The sequence below is a fragment of the Miniopterus schreibersii genome (assembly GCF_964146895.1).
Source record: "Miniopterus schreibersii genome assembly, chromosome: 2".
Lineage (NCBI taxonomy): Eukaryota > Metazoa > Chordata > Mammalia > Chiroptera > Miniopteridae > Miniopterus > Miniopterus schreibersii.
In genome coordinates, this window is record NC_138102.1 from 130,782,780 (window position 1) to 130,805,659 (window position 22,880).

The 22,880-nt window shown below is 42.6% G+C and overlaps 1 protein-coding gene across 6 annotated transcripts in view; it reads left to right on the forward strand.

The window, feature by feature from the left end:
* Nucleotides 1–22,880, forward strand: part of GRIP1 (glutamate receptor interacting protein 1) — a 608,331-nt gene that overhangs the window by 528,848 nt on the left and 56,603 nt on the right. For all 6 annotated transcript variants that reach the window (XM_081128668.1, XM_081128666.1, XM_081128667.1 and 3 more), the window contains 3 exons: nt 6,953–7,139; nt 7,717–7,862; nt 18,283–18,363. In XM_081128668.1, the coding sequence (XP_080984794.1) occupies nt 6,953–7,139; nt 7,717–7,862; nt 18,283–18,363 (414 nt within the window). The remainder of the gene's footprint in view (nt 1–6,952; nt 7,140–7,716; nt 7,863–18,282; nt 18,364–22,880) is intronic.

The window sequence follows — 22,880 nt, forward strand, 5'->3', positions numbered from 1 at the left end:
CCAGGGTTTGTGGTGGATATTTGTTTATGAATATTTTTACATATAATAGCATCATGTGCAGCACTCCTCACGAACAGAAGCAAGCTAACAGCCCTCAGCAGGGAAGAGCAATTAAAACCAATTCATTAATGTTTATACTTCTGCTTCAGTGGCTAAACATTTGCTTGCGTTAGGTAAGACTTACAGTGTTGACTAAGGACATTAGTGACTACAAATGAATGGTAATGTGTTTGGCTATCTCAGGTTGATATTTACACATCTTGAGTTTTGTAGCGGGAAGCAAAGCCGTGGCCACACTGTCACTGATGGTCACAGCCAACTCAATAATTCTCTCTCAGTCATAGTAGGAATATAAGCACAAACCTGGTTGAAGAAACGTCTAGCTATTTGTGTCCCCTGTAGACATTCGCCACTGGAGCACTGCTGACCATATATATACCCACCAGGATGTTTATGTGTCTCAGGAGAGCATGTATTTTATATTTTAATCAAACAATGAAGTTCACAAAGCTACAAACTTTTATTCCAACTTTAAAAGGACCTTAAAAAAAAGATAGTATTCCAAAATCACCCATATGAAAGTGAGGATTAGGCTCTTTTTTCCCCTTCAGCTTGAAAAAGTCACATTAGATGTAAGGGCTTTTCCACTAATTGATGATAGAAGTTTTATCACCCCCTCGCTATCCCGTGGTTTATTGCCACCGCTGTATTTATGTGTTTATTCTGGGCCACCATTTGCTGCCTCCTTTCTCATTCTTGTGTTTCTATAGCAACCATGCCATTTGTATGGATGGAAAATCATGGCAAAGGCACAAATAAGATAAAAAGTCTCTGCCCTGTAGGTGGTGAGTTGAGGCCAGAACCTGGAAAACCAAAAGAATTCTCACATATGTTTCTAGTACAAAGGAAGGGCATGGCCTGAGGAGTATAAAATCTTTGCTCGTAAATATGAAAACATTCTGTCCCGTTGACCAGAGGGGAAGGTACAGGAAATCTATGACAACACATCACAAGCGCCGGAACAGGAAAGTTCTGTTAGCTGCACAGGGACAGGGTGAGGAACCCCAGCACGGGGCTCTAGGAGTGTCACAAAGCCCTGGGAGGGTTGCAGAGCCCTGTCACAGAGGGAACCCCTCGTCACCTCTTCTGGAATGTTACTGACCTTTCCCCCACAACCTGACTGCCCCTTTTCCTACTGCGGAGGCCAGGGATCCTTCCAGAACCCCCTCGCCCCCACCCCACCGCCACCCGGTGACAGTGGCATGCCCGAGCAGTGCATCGGGCCAGCTCCCCGGCTGCCTGCTCCCTGCTGTCCTCGGAGCCCGGGTGGAGACTCTGCCTGTCCCCAGTCAGCCTGAGATGCAACCGAGAGTGCGAGTCGGAGCACAAGCCCAGAGCTGTCTCTGCCTCTTTTGTCATCGTCACTTCCTGGGGAGGGCAACCTTGCAAAGAGCTGAAAGGAAGAAAATGAAAAAAGCTCACAGCTTTGATCCCTTCTACCGCCCCCTGAGAAAGGAATGGAAGGCAAAGGCAGCTAACGGTAAGCTCTGATGAGGGACGGTGCACGGAGCGCCCCGTTGTCCCTCAAGATCTGTCCCCACCAGCCCCATGTGGAGGGAGCCGCTGGCCACCCCACTGCGCTCCTGAACTGGGCCACATGGCACACAACGGGCTGTGTCCGCAGCAGGTCGCCCCTAGATGTGGACCGCTTTAGTGAGATGTCTTAAGTTACAGGGTCAAAGAATGCAAACACCGTGTCATTAATAAATCTTTGAGGTCCTTTGCTCACTGTATTTTTAAATGCTTTTCAGATCTGACAGTAGACCTCACAGCCTTCTAAATTTAAGGAAACATTTGGCTGATTTTTAAACTTTAGGAGATAAAAAGCTGTCTTGGTTCCCCTCCCTTTCTTAGACTAGGAAAGACAAGAATTGATCAAAACACAGGGTCGTTCCTGCAAACCTGAAGGGCTGTGAAGAGAACCCTGCAGATGTGAAAGGGCTGGACCGAGCAGGTGTGAGCCCTGGCCGCACCCGTGGCGCACACCAGTTAGCAGCATCCGAGCACAGCATGTGTGCTGAGTGCGGTCACTTCGTCTTCATCTGCAAGTAGAAATGGGCACCTCTCAGGCCAGAGCCAGTCCCTTACAGGAGCATTTGCTACTAGAGAGAGAATTCATTATACAACTTTTAAACTACACCTTTATATTCTTCTGCTGGTTGACCACTGTAATGAAGCAGGGTAATCAAGCTCATCTTTTTCTCTTCCAAGTCATATTGGTTGTTTTTCCTTCTGATTCATCATCTTTAAATCTGCAATTTATCTTTTTCATATCTGGTGGTAATTTTCAAGATTTTAATGCCTGTGAGTAATCAGTACCTGCAATTTCTAATGAAGTTTGACTGTTTCAAAGAATAGATCCCAATGCATCAGAGGACTTTCAGAATTAACTGCAAAATCCTAGATTTAATATAATCCTGCATTTATTAGATAAATTACAACTTTATATAATTATAAAGCCGATGTTTAATACATTTTTTATCCTAAATTAAAGTTTCTAATGATTTCTATCACCTCAACTTGCCTCTAGGTAGAGCTTATAAATTTAATGATACCCACAATGAATTAGAACTTATTAGTACTTATTGCTGTGTTCAAAACCTCCTACAGAATGGAATTTTTTATCTTCTCTAACTGTTCAAAAAACATAGCAAGCCTCTCCTTTGAGAAGGTCTTCACTACATCTAACCCAGTCTCTCCTATTATCATTAAATCAACCATTTCTTTTTTATTCTTACTTAGTGGAGATGATAATCGGCTGACTTAAAAGTTCTTTTTTTTTAATGCTCAAATTAATTTTTACTTTTATCACAACAACATATAGGCTTATAGTTAAAATGTGAAATGGTAACACGAGGTTATAATGGAACACAGTGTCCCTTCCTGTCCTGCTCCCCAGAAGCAACAAGTTTCAAACTTTTGTTTGTTTCTTTTGCTATATCCTGGTATTTCCTTTCTCTCCTCTTTCTAAAATTGCAAACCATAGCTTCTGGTTTAGTCTGTTGTCAGTTTTATTGCTGTGACTGATCACTAGCTTCCATCAGAAAGCATCTGGTTGGATTAGCCACATGCACTGCTGTAGGGAGCAGCTGGAGCCTTTTCTCTTGTTAGCTGCTCTACTCCAAGTGAGCATCTTTTTGGATCATCTGGTTAATGGGTCAAAACGGCACATGAAAATTGATACCTGATATCTAAGGATGCCCATCAAGTATTTTGACTCTTACTATGGGAAGGGGATGAAAGTTGCAGCAACTTGTTCTTTCCTTTGGAGCAGATATTCTGACAGGTCCCAGAACGCAACCCGCAGAAACCTCAGCCTGCAGAGCTTTGTATTTCCTAGGCATGTACCCACCCCTTCTATCAGCCTGTGTCATCAAGGCATCTCTGACTTAAAAGATAAAAAATGGTTTTTCATTCAAATTAAGTAGTCTAAAATTCTACACCAAATTGAGGTTTCAAATGGAAAAATATACAAGTATTAATGTAAACCTATAGAAAGATTCACAGAAAGTATTTTTGTTGAAGTCCAAAAAAAGCTTCATTTAGAAGGAGAAGTAACCTGCCAGATAAGTGATGCTCTAGTATTCTGTTCCTGCTCGCTGTAAGTGCTAACTGGAAAGAAATGCAGCTTTCTAGATGCTTACTAACAGGAAATGGCATCTTCTATTGGTTTTGTGCCAGTAATAAAAAAGAATGATCTCGAGAGCAATCAGAGTACAGCTGACATCCACAAAGCACCCTAGAAAATATGTGAGAGCCTAATGAACAAAATAAACTGACAAACAAAATAGAAACAGACTCATGGATGTAGAGAACAGACTGACAGCTGTCAGAAGGGAGGGAGGTGGGGCTGGGTGAAAAAGGTGAAGGGATTAACAAAACAAAAAAAAGACAAAACACATAGACACAACAGTATGGTGATTACCAGAGGGAATAGGGGGGTGGGAGGAGGTAGAAGAGGGCATGAGGGGATAGATGGTGATGGAAGGAAACTTGGCTTGGGGTGGTGAACACACAGTACAATATACAGATGATGTCTTGTAGAATTGTACACCTGAAACCTATACAATTTTATTAACCCATGTCAATAAATTTAATTTTTAAAAAAGAAAATGTGTAATAGTCTGTGTATCAGACTTTGGAATTGTAGGCCACCACCTGTGAAAAGCTTAGGGTTGGAGGCCACCTTCCTTCCCTACTGCAGGCTACATCACTCGCATTGACGTTAGTCCTGCTGAGACAAAACAGTGGCGGTGCTGCTTTAGACGAAGGGCAATTTTCCTTACTCCTTTGACAGGCGATCCGCCACCTGATCCTCTGCCCTGTCAGCTGCAGTGCTGGAAGGATCCATATCCCAGAAAAATTTGGGTCCCAAATTCTCATTCCTTAACTTAGCGGAGTCTACATGAAATGTTGGTTTCAAAACAGACAAAATGCATATGATATCACAAGATGTGATTCATTTCTCATTCATTTAGCATTCACTGAATGTTACAGGCACTGGGGTTTCACAGATAAAAAGATCTGGTCCCGATTTTTAAAGACCTGAGTGCCAAGTGAAGAGACAGGCAGGCAAATAAAAACCTGATAAATGCTAAAATAAGAACATGTATTAGAAATCTGGAAATATAGAAATGTAAATACCTAATTCTGCCTGGATGATGCAGGGAAGGGGACACTGAAAACCCAGGATGAGGGCTCTTTCATAGGGGCAGGGGGCACGGTATGTGTCATGACACAGAGGCATGAACACAGGGCTGAAAGCAAATGGCACATGAAAAGAGCGTAGAAGAATGTGAGACCAGATGGACAGGAGAAAATGAACTCATGAAGCGTTCAGTGTGCTCTGCTAGAATTGGAAGATGTTGTTCTATAGGAAATAGGGAACCATCAAGAGATTCTATACTGGGGGATGGCCCTTGCATATTAGGAAAGCCACTCTGGCAGCAATGAGTTGGCTGTTAGCATAAGACAAGAGGCAGGGACACTGGTTGAAAGATTAAATAGTAATCTATACTAGCAATGACGAAGCTCTACTCCAGAGGAGTAGATAAATTGGGGCCTCATTATGAAGAGAAAGTTAATCCACAGTAATATGTAGAAAACATTGGGCATGAGAGACCCCAGAAACATGTATATTAGAGCAATTGAAGTAAAAAAAATAATGAAAGCCTGCCTGGCTGGTGTAGCTTCATGGTTGAGCATCTTCCCATGCACCAAGAGGTCACTGGTTCGATTCCCTGCCAAGACACATGCCCGGGTTTCCAGCTCGATCCCCAGTAGGGGTTGTGTAGGGGGCAGCCAATTGATGTTTCTCTCTCATCAATGTTTCTCCCTCTCTCTTCTCCCTTTCTCGCTCTCTCTAATATCAATAAAAATACTTTTTTAAAGTAACGAAAGCCTGAATTAAGGCATCGACAGTAAGAATGGAAAGGGGGATTTCAACAAAACTGATTGAGTTTGAGATAATGGGGAGTTGTGGGTCAAAGTTTACTTTGAGTTTTCAAGCCTGAAGGACTATAAGCATGGTGGTCCCATGGAAATAGTAGTGGCAACGACAAAGAGAAGGTGACTGACTCGATTTTTAAAATGTCGAGTTTGAGGCATCAATGAGACATGGTTGTGGCTGGCATCCATCGTGTCAGGATGTTCATCACTAGAGAGGAAGATCTGAGACGATGCATGCAGGGGTCATATTTTATTGAAACTGAATGAGGGAAAGAATGAGAGTAACAAAGGCCTGGGGCAGAACCATGGGCAACACTATGTTTGGAGTGCAGAGGAAGCGTGAGAACTGGGGGGCTAACAAGGTAAGAAACGAAGAACCAAGCTTCACCAAAGCCAAGAGAGCAGTCTCAGAAAGAAACTGATGGTTCCCAAAGCCAGCTGCTGCAAAGTGGTTAGAGCAGGGGAGGCCGCTGGCTATAACCAACAGGAACTCATCAGGGAGAGTAGTTTCGGTAAAGGCTGAAGGGAGAAGCCAAATTTTAAGCCATTTTTAATCGGTACAAGTCATAGAGGTCAGAAAGCATGGGGAGTGTGTAGGGAAGTTAGAAGAAGTGGCAAGAACGGTTCTATGGCACAAAATCACAGGAGGAGCGGAAAGGGATGGAATCAAAAATACAAGTTAGCCTGGAAATGAACAAAATGATACATCCTCTTGAAGCGGGAAAAATGGAGAGAGAGAGAACAGATGACGCTCCAGGAGTGGAGCTGCCATTGGTGCTGTGGGTTGGAGATGGGAGCGAGACGGGGACGTGAGCCTGGGGGCTGAGAGGAGTATCAGAGGAACAAATGAAATAAGAGATGACAGAGTAAGTTGGAGACCCCATGGGAAGAAACAAGGCCTGAAGAGACCAGCTTTGAGAGTAGGAGAAATGTAGGGTTTAAATGACTCCATCACGCCAACCCAATGCTGGGCTAAGGTCAATGACCACTCTGGGAGCCAGAGCATTTCTCCAAAGCCAGAGGTCAGATTGTAAAAGGCATAAAGCTTGGACGCAGATGGCTAAAGCGGGGAAAACATTAGACCGGTTAGCCCAACCCCCCTTTTTCTAGATAGGAAAGAGGTTAATGACTCACCCAAAGGTCACCCCCCTGGTTGCTCAGTGGTAGAGCCAGGACCAGAACCCAGGTACCCTGACCCCAAGGCGTCCCCTTCCTGCAGCTCCCACACAGCCCCTAACACGGAGGTATGGAGGGGAGGAGGCTGCACTGGACTGGGACTGAAAAGTACTAGTCCTGGGAGATTCGTGCGTCTTGCTCAGCTCTGGCTAAACCTGGTGCGACAAGGCCAAGCTAGACCCTCCCAGAGACGCGCTCTGGCTAAGGAACTGCTGGGATGCCTGGTCGCTCCACCCTGACGGCATTCTCTCCTGTGTTGTCCCTCTAGTGTCCTTAGCCTCCAGCACAGTGGGCTTGGCTGGCCAGGTTGTTCACACAGAAACCACAGAGGTGGTGCTGACAGCAGACCCTGTCACAGGGTTTGGGATCCAGCTGCAGGGCAGCGTGTTCGCCACGGAGACGCTGTCCTCGCCGCCGCTGATTTCCTACATCGAAGCCGACAGCCCGGCGGAGAGGTGAGGCCTCTCTTTCGGCCCCGCATTTCCTGTGCCGGCTCTCTCTGGACAGCTAATAAATTATGGAACGGTGCTCAATGCAGGAAACGTAAGATGTAATGAACTCTCTGTTCTGACGATAAAATTTTATGTTCTTGATCAGTTTTGAGAAGAGTAACGAGCACGGATGCCTTTATCTAGCAGACTTCCGTTCATCGGGGACTAAGGGTATATTAATTAAATAGGGAAAAAAGCTATTAAAAAAATCTCTAAGTTCAAACTTTAATAATTCCTCTGCCACGGGGGAATGTACATTCATCATTGCTATATATTGATTCAGATCAGATTAGAACAATACTGTGGTGCTGAATTATTAATTACTTCACTGGGATACTTTGAGATTCCCTTGCTCACATTTGTAACCATGAGATGCAGGAGTGTGAGATATTGTCGTCGACCAAAAGTGATGCCCACAGCATTGAAAAACAGGACCACGTGGTCATGCCATTTTGCAAGGATCAAACAAAGCAGATTTGCCAACTTTGACTGATAATCGTTTACCTTACCTACCACCTCTAATGTGTGGTTCTGCCTTCAGATGTGGGGTCCTACAGATTGGAGACAGAGTGATGGCCATTAATGGAATCCCAACGGAAGACAGCACCTTCGAGGAAGCCAATCAGCTCCTCCGAGACTCTTCCATCACGAGCAAGGTCACGCTGGAAATCGAGTTCGATGTTGCAGGTAGGTTCATATCATCACAAGTCAGCTGCAGAGCCAGGAGTGGACTGCATGTGCCTTATGTGGGTCATGTGACAGAAGGGGAACTATTTTTTATATCCTGACGTTGTTTTTTGTTTAGGAGATTTGGGATGTCATTCGGAATTGATCATTGTTGTTGTATTATTCATTAAAATGTCACCACGAGAACAGCTGAAAATAAATGTGACAAAAGAAATAAGTAATAGCCGCTATAAAGGTGATAAAAAAAAAGTCATGCAGCCCTATTCTTCCTCCTATATGCTAGAGAAACCTGATTCCTCAGTCACACAGACAAGAAAAGCCCCTCTTGACCCTTCCCGCTGCAAAGAACATAAGAAGGTTTGGAAGGGGAACAATGGAAAGTCATTAAATAGATCTAGACAAGCCCTGTAGGTAACTATTTGGTCTCTAGTATTAAAGAGAAATTGTACCAGGCACTTGTTAAAAATGACAAGGAAGACTTTATTCAAGACTGTTGCAAGAGAGATCCAGACTTGGAATAGGGAAGAGAGATTGAACTCAACTCCAAAACCAGTAAAGACAGCTAGGAATCTATAGCCAGCAGACAAGGAGAGGGCAAGGGAGTCATTGGATGGAAAATTACTCAGAGGAATCTAATTTGATATCAATGGTGGAGGGATGAGAAATTTACTTATATATTCAAGGATGGAGGGATTCTCGATAAACTGAGTTAGCAAGAGCCTTGCTAAAATGGCTCAGCAGACTAAGAACTAGGCCAAAGACAAGTCCTAGTCAAGAAGAGGGCCCAGAGGAGCCAGACTTCAGTTTGGTCATGAAGAGAGCCCTTGTCAGTAGCTCATATGTGTGTGGGTTTTAGAGGTTGGTGCCAGTTTCCATTTAAGAAAATTGTTTTCACCCAGTAAAATAGTAGCCCACACAGCCAATAACCTTTACCAATCAGTGCAGATATGCCTTTGGACATAGAAATTGCATTATCTCTACAAATAGTTGCTGAGTATTTACTGTGGGCCAATTTATTTTCCATACAATGGAGATGCAACAGTAGATGGGAAAGAAAAGAAAATCTCTGTGTTAATAAAGTTTATATTATTGTACAGAAAGTTAATTTTTAAATTAACAAATATAAATTAAGACAATAATAAATGCTCTAAGGAAAATAAAGCAGAATGGGGGTTAGAGAATAACTCTGAGGAGCTCTTTCTGTAGGATGACTCTCTAAGGAGGTGGCATTTGAACAGAGATTTGAAGGTTGAGAAGGAGCCAGCCATGTGAGAGCCTGGAAGGAGACTGTTCCAGGCAGAAGGAGCAGCCAGTGTCAAAGACGGGAACCAGAATTAGCGTGGTAGGTTTGAGAAACAGAAAAAAGGGCTCTTGCTACAGTATATAAGGGAGTTGGGCTGAGAATCAGATTTGGATTTAGAGACGGGGTGAGAGAGGTTGCAAAGGGCTCAGCCATGAAGGGCCTTGGTTAAGAATTTAGATTATATTCAAAGTGCAGTGAAGTCAAGGAGCATTTTATGGGGAGGAGAAAGATAACTTGATGATGTTTTAGAGATATCCTTCTGAGATGAGAAGGGACAATAGCAGAAGCAGAAAAGCCAGTTAGGAGGTGGTGGCAGTTGGACAGGTAAGGAGTGATGGTGGCTTTGACAGGGTGGTAGTTAGTGCTAGAGATAGTGACAGATAGTGACATTTAGTACATGGCTAACAGAACCTGCTTATGGATTAGATATGGAAGATGAGAGAAGGGAAGATCATGGACAATCCCTGAGGTGTGAGGGTCAACAGTTGAGTACATGCTAATGTCTTTAACTGAGAAAAAGACTTGAGTGGAAATCTGAGGATACAGAAAGTTCTGTTTTAGACATGAGCAGGTAAGTCCACTGCCAATACCATGAAGAAAAGGACAAGCACATTCATTCCTTAATTCAAAAGACAATTATCGAGCACCAGTTACTGAGTGCTGGGCATGGTCCTGTATTCAGATCACTGAAAGAGAAAATAGAAAGGATCGATACCTGCAAGGAGCTCATGGCCAATTAGACAAGAGCAAGAACTGCTGAAAGGTGAGAATAGACTTGCTGAATGTGTTTTGCCACTGAAATGCAAAAGGAAGTGCCCAGGGGACTGCAGGCAATACTCACTGGAGCCAAAGATCAGGTGTAGGCTGGAGAGCAGGACTGAGAAGGGATCTCCATGTCAGTAATCTTTAAAGTCTTTGTAATAAAGAGACCACTAGGGAAAGAGTGCCAGGCAGAGGGCACTCTCCCTAAGCAGTACTAAGATTTAGTACTTATAGGATGCTAGAAGGAGATAGCAAAGATCCACCATGAGAAGTGAGAGGAGAACCCCAAAACAGTGGCATTTTGGAAGCCAAAGCAAGAGTTTCAAGGCAAAAGTCATGGTCAATAGCGTCAAGGTGCTGTGGAGGATTCAAGTGATATAAGGCAGGAAATGTCCACTGGGTTTGGCAATTAAGAAGAAAGGCATTGTAGAGTGGTCTCAGAAAACGGGGACAGAGGTTAGACTGCAGTGAGCTGAGGAGGGAGGGAGGGGAGGGTGGGATGCACACAAGCTGTGCTTGCTTTCTGCTAAGGAATTGGTGTTTAGAAGAGGGTTTGGCAGGAAAAATGCAGTGAGTGGATAAAAGGGACTGGAGGCCACTACGGGCTCCTCTTTTTAGAACTTCAGAGCATTTAATTATATACTCCGTGCTCTGTTTTATATTGCCTTATCTTTTTATCAGTGGTTCTCAATCAAGGTTGGGTTTACCGCGGGGGACATTTGGCAATATCAAAAAAATTAGCTTTAGATGAAGGAAAATGAGACAACAGATAGAGGGGGTTTCAGAGTTCAGAGGGGTGTTAATTTGTTTTGTTTCATTAAGATTAGAGAGAGTTGAGCATGTTTGAAGCCTGAAATGAATGGAGGAAAGAGATAATTGGTGAAATTGGGTCCCCAAAGGGATGAAGGGGAAGTTATCTAGAACATAACAGAGAGAACTAGTCTCAGACAGAAAGTAGAGAGCTCTTCCTGTGCGTTTGACAAGAATGAGAGACTATAAATACACTCTTAGCTGTGACTGGGAAGTCCTTGTAAGAGCTGTCGAGCAGGGGTGAAAGAGTCAGCTTCTTGGGGAGTTGAAAAGAGTGACGAAGGTTTAGAATAGCTAGTGGGGAAATCAGTGAGAAACCAACCAGACTCATGGAAAGAGATTTTCCAAGCTGAGTGGTGGGCCAAGCAGAGTCCAGAAGCTCGAAGCTGCATGGTCAAGTCATTGTGGTTTTGGTCAGAAGAACTCAGCTGCTGAGAAATAAGAGCACAGATGGTAGATGACTAGATTGAGCCAGAGACTGAGATTTCCGGAGAAGGTTCAACAGAAGAACTTCAGTCACAGAAGTTCAAATTGTTGCAGGAAGAGCAGGTGAATAGTTATGGAAATAGCATCAAAATGAGCATGGTAATATTTATGAAGTGCTTCCTCTGGCGTGTCACTTCCCTGAGTACTGTGTGTGCATTAGCAAGAGCAGTGAGCTGCCGAAGTGGCGTGGAGCGGACGCAAACATTCAACCAGAGGCCTGGGGATGGGAATGCAGTGATGGAAGGACACGCACACAGTGACATCTCTCAGAGGGCGAGCAGGACTTGGAGTGAGGAAGGGGGCCTGAGCTAGCTGCCCTTGCCATGTCAAGCACAACCCATCAAAGAATCTCTGCAGTTGGGGTTTCCTCTGCCTGGGCAGCTCTTCTCCAACATGTTCAAATGACTTGCTCACTTCTTTCAGGAATTTGCTCAAATATTACTTGCTTAGAGAAGCCTTCCCTGTCTACCACTCTCTGTCTCCTTGCCCAGATTTATGGTTCTTGGCCCTTCTCAAGCTCCAGTGTTATGTGGTACATGTATTTATTTGTTGTCTTATCTTCTCCAGTAGAAAAATTTATTATGTCAGGGACTTTATGTCTTTTGTTCAAAAACGTACCCCAAAATAGTACGTGGAATATAGGAGGTTCTCAGCTAGCAGTGTAAATGCATGAATGAATGAATGAATGAATGATGTTCGGTGGCTCTCCTGAAGGACTCACATCAGCAATTTCAATTTGCTTGAACTGATTTCATGCCCGCTGTTTCTCTGGGGTTCCTGGCCTCTCGGGGCTGCTCGTTTCTGTTCCATTTGTCTCTGTACGAGCTTCCTCTGACTTTTCATTGTACATGACTGTTTCATCTTTGCTAAAGTATCCAGCTAGCAACAGCCAATTCTGATTTCTAATTCCCAAGAGAAAGAATCTAATTGGCCCAACTTAGCTTGGTATCCTCTCCTTTTAGTTCGCTGTGGCCAAGCAAGAATCCAATAGAAGGACCCTGTAAGGATCAGTCAGAGGGCATGGCTTTCAAAGAAGGCTGTCCAGCAGCCTCAGAATGTTCTTACTACAATCACAGAGCATTAGTGGGGAAAGGATTCATAAGCCAGTACCCTCACTTTCTCATAAATGGGGACACTGGGGTTCAGGTCTGGGAACTCCAGGTCATGCAGCAGAGTGAACAGTAGATCCCAGGTCTTTTGAATTGCATCTGTCTTTCCCATGTCATATTACACTGTCTCTTCAAACAGATGTGAGAGTTCCCAGCGAGAAACAGCTGGCCCTGTGGCATTGTCTGGTGAGGGGAGGTAGCTGTCCTGTGCACCGTGGGGCCGGGAGCAGCGTTTGCTCACTGAGTTCCAGTAGTGGGGTGGCCAGCACAGCCTCACCACCTTCATGAACAGTTTCTAAGTATTTCCTTGGGCTATAAATGCATGTTTATTTCATGTGTATCCTCAATATTTGTTTATTATTTAATCCAAACTTCATGTATATGTATATTTTATGTGTTTGTTGATTAAATGCTTTAATATCTTAGATTTAAGCTCCTAAAAATAGAAGCTGTGTCTCTTAAACCCACGTTGCTCCAAGCTTGCTTGAATTAGGGACAGGAAAAAGGGACCTAAGGTCATCTCCCTCTGCTCTCAGTTATTCTAGAAATAATCCATTTCTAATGGATAGAAATGATGTGGAAGAGAACCAGAAAAAAAATATGCTCCCATCCTACCATCCCCTTCTCCCTTGCTCATGGCAGACATCACTAATTGATGCCAGCATCCTCCTGCTTAGTTCAGACACAGCTCAGAATCCTCAACATAACGCTCTAGTTAGACATTAACGATTGCTGGAATCTATTAGAAACTGCTGGAAATCTCAGTCTTAATCTCTGGCTCAATTTAATCATCTCTTGCCTCAATATCCCAGCCATCAGGTCCCTCATCAACTGTCCCTCCCTATCCTCATTTTCTTCCTGAAGACTCCCAGTCACTGAAGTGCTCCCTCTCTTTCTGGACTATCAGCCTGATCCTTTATTAATTTCCATCTTTCTCCAACCTAGACTTTTGCAAACACAGGCAGTATGTGTAGTGGTTAGGGAGTGGCCCTTGGAGCCACACTGCCTGGGTTCAGTCCCAGCCCTACCATAAACGACATGGGCCTCCGTTTTCTGGGGATGTAATAATAGTCAACCTCTCCATTGTTGTCATAAGGCTCAGTGAGCTAATGCACACACCGTACTCAGGAAAGTGACATGCCACAGAGTAAGCATTTGATAAATAGTATCATGATTCTTTTGATGCTATTATCACAATTATTCACCTGCTCTTCCTGCAACAATTTGAACCTCTGTGACTTAAGTTTTTCTCCGGAAATCTCAGTCTCTGGCTCAATCTAGTCATCTACCATCTGTGCTCTTTATTTCTCAGCAGCTGAGGTCTCCTGACCAAAATAACCCACCAAAAAAACAAAAACTCAAACACAAAAACAAAAACAAAATGACTTGACCATGCAGCAGAGGTTTCCTGACAGAAAAACAAAATAAAATAAAATAAATCCACAGTGACTTGATTATGCAGGTTAGAGCTTCTGGACTCTGCCTGGCCCACTGCCCAGCTTGAAAGATCCCTTCACATGAGTCTGGTTGGTTTTCTCACTGATTTCCCCACTAACTATTATTCTAAACCTTTGTCACCCTTTTCAATGCCCCAAGATGCTATTAGAGAACTTGGAATGTTGGTAGGAAATGTCTGGACATGAGCTATTTCAAGATTGTGCCCTGTCCTCCTGGATTCGCTCCTAACTGTCTGGATGAGGGCCATCCACTTCCAAAATTCTTCCTCAGAAATGCATCATACCCAGATATTAATTCCCAAACTGTTGGGTCTTGGAGCTGAGCTGTCTGTATTTTAGAACCATGTTTCATGGCATCTCTATGGTTAAGAAATTTGAGTTTGAGTACACTTTTGTTTAAATCTCTCTTTAAGTGAGTGCTACTGTACAAACAACATTGTAGTAACCTTAATGGAATTTTTTACATTACTATATATAATTTTATAAAGCTATAATCATAACATACGCACAATTTACATTTTGCCTTTTTTCAATACTACCTTTTAAAATACTGTAGTATCGTGAATGCTTGTAACTCTGAAGTTATTTTGTTGGAAAAACTACAGCTCTGTTCTGGGAAAATGTCCCAGAGAAAATCCTATCAAATGCTGTTTTTCAGCAGGACTGATACCCCTGCTGTTTTTCTCTGAGTGGATGGGAGTTGACCACTTACATTCACCCCCCCTTAGAATCCTTAGCCTTTTTCAGGTCTCACAAGGGCTTCCAGCTTGATGAATTACGATGTGCCGGTTATCTTACTGTGCCAACAATGAATGCTTCGGGCAGAAAAAGCAAACCAGTTGGAAAGAAGGAAGTCTTTGTTTACCAAAATCTGTTTTTAATTATGGTATTAACAAAGATAAAGCAGAGCCAGGAAAGCGCAAATAATCACTCGGGAGTCTAAGACAATAGTCTGTTTACTTATTCTAAATCTATTGTTTCTCCAAATAGCGGACTTTTTTTCACTTTACTAGAATTTCTTTAAGAAACCTCAATTTAAATGTGCCTTTGCTTTAACCACCAAGTAATTATAAAGGGGAAAAAAATTACCAAATATAAAATAAATCATGTTGACAGTTAAAAATTAAAATGAAGACCCTGCTTGATCAAAGAGATTTATTTGTTGGTATTTGTTCATCATTATGGATATTTCAAATCTTAGGTAGTCAAAAGTGATCCATTACTGTTTCCCGGGAAGTGATAATTTCCCCGCCAGTGTCATTAACAATGTTAATCTTGGTCAAGGTTCCCTGCATTAAAAATGTATAAAAGCAAACTGTTGCCATAGTAACAATTCCAGATCAGTGTTTCCCAGCCCTTACGATTCAAGCACCTCACTTGTATAAACATCATTTCATGAGCTTACATAGATACATATGTACATATATATACAAGCATGCAAGAGGCTCCCCTCCCCTTTCACAGAGAACTCATTCTGAAAACCTAACACCAAAACATACATGACATGAGTTCCATAAATAGGGAAGCTGTTTGTTCCTCAGTAGCTTCTTGTGCATTTACTTAGGAACACTTGCATGCTTTATCCAGATAATCAAATAATTTATTTCTGCTACACCGGTGAACACTTGTGTGGAGCCTTTCTGCTTAGCTCCATCCCATTTCCTCCACTTGATTAAGGTGTTCATCAGAGATCTTTTAGTTGCAAGCAACAGAAATGCACTCAAGCTTGTTCAGACAGAAAGAGGCATTTACTGTAAGCACATAGGTGTTTCACAGCCCTTCAGGACGTCACCCCAGGAAGTGCTAGAACCAGACATCAAAGACCATCAGGCTGAGTACAGGTTCTCTCTAGGACCTCATGGTCCCTCCTCATCTACACGTGTTTGTTTCTCCCTTCTCTCCACACACTGGCTGTTGGGGAAAATGTGGCCACTTTCCAATGCCTTCTCTGTCCCCAGTCTGCATGCTCATTGCAAAATCTTTTGTTTATTTTGTTTTGTTCTTTATTTTATTTTTTATTTAAAAATTTTTAAATGTTGACATCATTGCAGGTGTCCTTCATTGCAAATTCTTAAACTGTCACCTTCGGGGTGGGAAGAAAGTAGCAATTAGCCTTCCATTACTGGAACACGGAATGGAGAGGACTCAGGAAAGAGATAGAAGCATGGAATTGAAAAAATATTTTGGTGCCTGGCCGTCCTCTGATCCAGGAGATTGAAGTTCGATTCCGGTCAGGGCACATACCCAGGCTATAGGCTCAATCCCCAGTAGGGGGCGTGCAGGAGGCAGTTGATCAATGACTCATCATTGATGTTTCTCTCTCTCTCTCTCTCTCCCTCTCCCTTCCTCTCTCTGAAATCAATAAATACCTATTTGAAACGAAAAAGAAAAGAAAAAGTATTTTGGAAGTAAACATTTATATTTACTTGCAGCACCTGAAGAAAGTAAAGCATACCTGCGTGTTCTTTACTTGCCTCATTTCTCTTTTTCTGCCCCAATATATCAAAATTAACCAGCCTTTTAAAAATCTGCTGGGTGATATAAATAATTTATCTAGCGCAAGTCCTATTGGGAAATGAGGGTACAAATTCTAAATAAAAAAATAAATAAGGGTCCTTCCTGGCACATCAGAGTGTTAGTTGAGGGTAACAGTGAGGCAAAGGCCTTTGCCAGGTGGCGCAGGTGGTTGGAGTGTCATCCAGTACACAAAAAGGTTGTGGGTTTGATTCCCAGTTGGGGTGCTCTCACATCAATGTTTCTCTCCCCCCCCTCCTCTCTCTATATAATCAGTAAACACATCCTCAGGTGAGGATTAAAAAAAGGAAGAGTGGGAAGAAGTTGGAGGAGGTAACAGATTCCCTCACTCCCCTGGGAGTAAAACTGTCAAGTCAACTTAGTTCCTTTTTGACAGGTGCAGTCCTAGGGATCTTAGGAATCGTTTACAGGTGGCATTACAGGCGGAGGGCCGAGCAAAACCAATGTTTCATTGTGTTCTCCAGTTTAATAGTCAGAGGAGAATCTTCTGAGTTGGAAGATCAGATTCGGGTCTCATAAAAGGTTAACTGCCTAGATGCCTTGTGGGAAAGTACAGAAGCCAGGAAGAGCAAGTTAAGGTGGCACAGGAGGGGAGTATTCTAGCTCTCTTTCCATGAGGCCATCCCAACTTCCACATGTTTTGCAGGGACTCAGAATGTTAAATATGTGATTAACAAATTGGACCAGAGGCCTGCAGGCCCAACGCTTCTCACCTCACAGCCCTGTCTTAATTCTTTGTGGGCATGTGGGGTGGGGGGGTGGGGGGCTGGCCTTGAGCAAAATCGAGCAGTAAAGGCCATTTTGCTCTGCCATCCCACAGTCCTCCCTTTATCCTAATGTTTCCCTTGCTTCTTGCCACCCCTTCCCACCCCTTCCCAAAACCTTCAAGAAATGATTATAGTCATTAGCAATTTAGGGTGAATAGATGTTATCTCTTACAGGATATTTCCATTCTAACCTTATGAAGGTCTGCCAGCCTGTTAAAGGAATTTTAAGAAGAGTATATTTAAGGAGTAGCACTTTCTTCCTTTCTAAAATGCCAGTCAGGCCCTGGTAAAGTCAACTTAGTTCCATCCAAGGTTGAGTGCACTCTGGTTCTCTCCGTGTTCCTACAATTTTAGCTTCCCTCTAGCAGTTGGCCAATATGTGAGCCCACCTTCACCCTGTTCCATTGTCACTTTCCTCCTCCTCTCTGGGACCTCCTGGAGCTCCCCGGGGTGAGAAACTAAAGGCTCATCCTTGGTGCACTTGGGCCTCCTGGGCCCCGTATTCCCAGCTGTGGTCAGCATCCAGCTGACTGGTTATGGGCAGCACCCTTCTGGTTGTGAAAGGTCTCGAATATCATTCCTGCTTCTACCCCTTTAGTTGTACTTTTTGCTATTTACATTACAAACTAAGGTGCCTCCCTCCCCCTCCTCCCATATCAACCACCATCTCACCAAATTGAAATCTTGCCTAAAATCTATCCCCCTAGTACCTTCAAACAAGGGTTGAAAAAAAGAATTGCTGAAAAGTAAACTCTGGGAAAATACGGTTGAGGGAGAAAGAAAGTAAGCAGGCCCGTGGCTTTTCAACTTTATTATGCCTAGCAGTCACCTGAAGAACGTGTTTTAAAAGCAGATTTCTGGGCTTCATCCTCAGCGATTGGGCTTCTATAGATCCGGGACGGTTCAGGCATCTGCATTTTTAACTCGCATCCCAGGCGAATCTGATGCCCGTGTTCCCCAGTGACGCTCAGGAAACAGCGAACTCGGCTGTTGCTGTGAATTACGCCCGGTGGCCGTGGAGACGCATATTCTTCACCCGGGGCTCAGTGTAGCAGGATTTTACAGACACTCACCTTCAGTCCTGCAGCTTTAACAGCAGAGGATTGTGACACGAGTTTTCCTGATGCGTTTTCATCGGCAGTCCATTCCGCACCTTCTATAAACGCGCTCCTTTTTGTTTTCAAATTACAGAGTCTGTCATCCCGAGTAGCGGAACATTCCATGTGAAGCTCCCTAAAAAGCACAATGTGGAACTTGGAATAACCATAAGTTGTAAGTAGAAGTGATTTCTTTTAAAATATAGCATTTTAAAAAGACATTAGAGAATTGTATTGTCAAATGTTTTACGAGTGTGGCAAATGTTTTCGGGGTCATTAACAAATTTCTATGTAATGATACAAAAATGTGGAGCCAGTTACACCTCCCACACTTACAAACTGGGTGAACAGGCAAGTTACTTAAATGCTCTCTAATCTTATGTTTCTTCATCTGTAAGATGGAAATAATGTCTACAAAATATAGGGTTATATTAAATAAAATAACATTTATATACCTAGTACAGTCCCTGGCAAGTAATAAGTAAGTACTCAATAAATGTGTCTCTCACTGCCCTCCATGGGTAATTAGATGAGCATATAAATGCATATAGGTTCTCTACATTTCAATATATTATGGATTAAGTTTTCACAATAATCTATTTAACTTAACACAAATTACTTTTTACTTTTAAAGTCATTTTCCCATCTGGGCACTGCACATGTAAAATCTGTTTTGCAAGACTAAAACGATGTCCCTTCTTCAGTAACTTCCTGAGTTCCTCCACTACGAGGCATCAGGGCAACCAAACCAAAAAGAAAAGCAAAACATATCAATGTGTTTCACCCCCTCCTTTAGTCAGCCTCTAGATTTATCACTGCTTTGGTAAAATAGTGATAAATCTAGAGCCCCAGTGGAGGCTCCAGTGGAGTCTTCAGCCCCATTGGAGTTTTATAGAATGGAAATTGATGTATTTGTGCTTTTAATATCCATAAACTAAGTTTATCCATAAATGCCCCCCCAGAAAATGAAGCAAATGATTAATGCATAAAAACCAAAGGAGACGGAGGCAGTGTCTGTGACCGAGGGGTGGTCCCTGCAAGCAGGAGCCATGAGACTCCATAAAAGTGCTTCATTGCACTCTGTTGCATAGCATTTATGTCAGTGGTTATGGCAAAAAAAAAAAGAGATCTCAGTTGGGCAGTATGAAATGGGGGCTGTCCAGTTCAACGTTGACCATATAAATTTAACACTAAAAATGAAATTTTATTTATGACTAATAAATCATACATACTAGTACAACACTAAAGAGTGGAGCTACAATACAAAATAAATGTTTAGAACAAGAAGCCCAATGCATCTAGGATCCAGGAGATCATGGTTCGATTCCCTGTCAGGGCACATGCCCTGGTTGCAGGCTTGTTCCCCAGTCCGGGGGGTGCAGGAGGCAGCCGATCAATGACTCTCTCATCATTGATGTTTCTATCTCTCTCTCTCCCTCTCTCTTCCTCTCTCTGAAATCAATAAAGATATATTTTTAAAAAAAAAAAAAAAAGAACAAGAAGCCAAATGCATAAGAGAACCTGCCCCCCCCCCCCAACCCCGGTGTGACTTACTGGGCGGGAAGTAGGGCCGGGGTGTCTGATGTGCTCTGCACAGTAAGTAGAAAGGTGGAATGGGGTTTTAGAGACTCCAGACCCATTCTAGGTGGCCACTAAAATTATTTCTGCCTTTAATTGGGTCACTTAACCTCTGGGTTTGTTCATTACAAAGCAAACGTGGCATGCCATTATTCTGCCAACAGCCGTGGTTACTGAAATTAAGAGAGAGCTCATCAGAACTTACTATTCTAAAAACAGGACCGTGGCCGGGTAGTTGGTTAGAGCATCGTCCCGATACACCCAGGTTGTGGGTTTGATCCCCGGTCAGAGCACATTCAAGAATCAACCAATGAATGCGTCAATAAGTGGAACAATGAATCGGTGTTTCTCTCCCTTCCACTCTCTCTAAAATCAATAAGTACATTGAAAATAAAAACATTTGTGAAGATAGCTTCTGCAACGTCCATGTGGCTTTAAGGCTGCTCTCATTTATTCTGTTGATTCCATCGTGTTCATTTATTTCATCAGAGTCGGCAGGGAAAGGTACCTCTTGGAGCTGTGCGGTGCACAGCCTGCTGGCTGCCCCAGAGGCCCTGCCTTGCGCTCCGTTGTTTCTTCCTTTCGTCTTCATTAGATAAATGCACTGAGAGCGCCCACCACACGCAGGCCCGGTGCTGAGTTTGGAGAGCACCTGCCTTAGAGATGCTTACTGCTAGTGCATATACCGAAGACACCTCTTCAGAAGCTCCTGTTGCTACACATTTTGCCACACAGTTAATTTACTTCCAAATTTTAAATAAGGAAAAGGTCATTTTTGTGTTTTTATACAATCAATTTATTCTTGAAATTGATATACATAAAATATAATTTAACTATAAAAGAGAGTATTCATTTAAAAACTAATCCTATGATACATTCTTTTATTAAAGTTGTTACTTATGTGTTCAAATTGTTTAAGGTGTAGTTATAAACACACAACTACAAAATATTTTATTCACATGTAGAACCATTTAAAATTACATGATGGTCTTACCTATGCACTAAGTATTACTTCTAAAACCGAATTTAATACCAGTAATGGAAAATACCCAAAACTACCTCCCACAAGAACGGCCTGACTTTCGGCCGGCCCAAAGCTGACAGAATTTGTGGAAGCTACAAGTGTGCTTCGATCCCTGGATGAGAATTGATACATAAGCTTGTCGAACATGCTTGTCAGCCCTTCTAGAGTTACAGCTCCATTTACACATCTAATCATCACCACACGGAGTTTCTGTCTCCTTGTGGAAAATGCTCATATTTTACAGGGTGAGAAAGCAGAATTCACTAAAAGAAAAAAAAAGCCTGAATCCATTTTCAGTGTCATGAAACAGTGAACTCCTGCTGCCTAGCACAGCTCCCGGCACATACAAGGCGCTCATTTAATTCGTACTGTTGAGCAAATGAATAAGGAATCTGTTATAAACAGCCTTATGCCAACAACTGTGCACTCTAAGAAGAGAGCCTCTGAAGATGATGATGAATATAGATGTTTGTGCAAAGGCTCTTGTGTGACCTGAAGAATCAGTGACTTGGAAAATGAGAGCAAGGACTTAGAGCCCAGACTGTAGCCAGCTTCCTTGTCTATAAAATGGTGTACTTATTGCTTTCTTTGTTGCATGATTGAGAAGATTTTTTAAAAGAGTTAGTATATGTAACGTGCCTAAAAGAGCCTAAATAACTATATATATTTATTTATATTTATTTTTACATATAACTATAACCCTAACAAATGTTAGTCATTAGGATGATCACTATTTATTTTACACATAGAGCCCTGTGAAGTATTTAAATCAAAGCTCTACCCCCTAACTTTAGTGCCAACTGCAATTATGCTAAAGTAAGAAATCAAGGGACCCTTCTCTCAAACATACACAGGTACTGGGAGTGAAACCAAGGTACTGCAAGGGGTCGTTGGTGTTTCTCACCATCTTTATACAAACTCCTCCTCTGTCTTCACCTCGTGAAAACTCTGAGTGGTAAGAAACGGGCCTCCATGTCTGAACGATGCCATCAGAGCCCTGAATGATGCCATGAGAGCCTTTCACATTGGCTTAAGGCTTACTCTTCATACCTAACTGACTGAGAAATGAGTCCCTCTGAATTTGGATGTGGTGAGCAGTTTTAGATTAATTTGTTTAAGTTCTTGATGAGACATTCATAGCACATTAGCATCAGGCATTACTTTTATTGATGCTATGGCTATAACATGGAGTAATTTATCATAATAAGTAAGTGGAACAACCTAGCAGAAGGATGCAGTTTGGGCCTGGAAGCAACATCTTGAACTTCTGACATCTCACCCAGTCAGAAGCCAGAGAGTACAGCTCACCTGCCTCTCAAGTCAGAGAGTCCTGGTTGCCATGTGCAGTTGTGAGTAAAGTCCTTTTGATATTGATGTTTTCTTTTTTACTTTTATTAGACGAATTTGTATCTATTTTGTTCCAAGCATGGCTCTAAACAATGTGTGTATCTTCCCATTTAATCCTCAAAGTGACCCTGTGACATCTATGCCCATTTTCAGAGAGGAAAGTAAGGCTCAGCTGGATAACCTGCCCAAAGACCCAGAGCTACAAAGGCAAAGTAGGGATTCAAGGCCATCTGTCCGACTTAACATTGGCTTTGCCATCACGTTACCAAATTCATCCCGATCTCTATCTCACTGATGAACTGTCCCAGAATCCTGTATTAAAAAAGCAAAAGACAACCTTTTGTGAGTGCAGTTAATTTGTTGCCTTTTCTTTTCAGTTGTGACTGGATTGTTTGCAAGAACAAAATCTTGCTTTTTTCAAATATAAAATCATTAAGCAGCCTTCATGACAGGCACAGCAAATCTGTCATTTTCCCCTAAAATCTTAAGCATATTCAGAGGACAGTGGTTCAAGTTTTTGCCAACTTTGCGATAAAATCTCTACTCACTTCAAAATCAAGTAACTTGTTTTACTTATCAAGTAATATATATATATGGTTGCAGTTAAAGTAAACTGAATGATCGTGTGTATATGTGTTATTCTAGTGACATTTGGACACTTATCAGGCCCTTTGAGCAAAGTTCTTTGATGATCAGAGCAAGTTCTGTGAATGGCTAGATACTATAGAATGTTCCTGGAATAT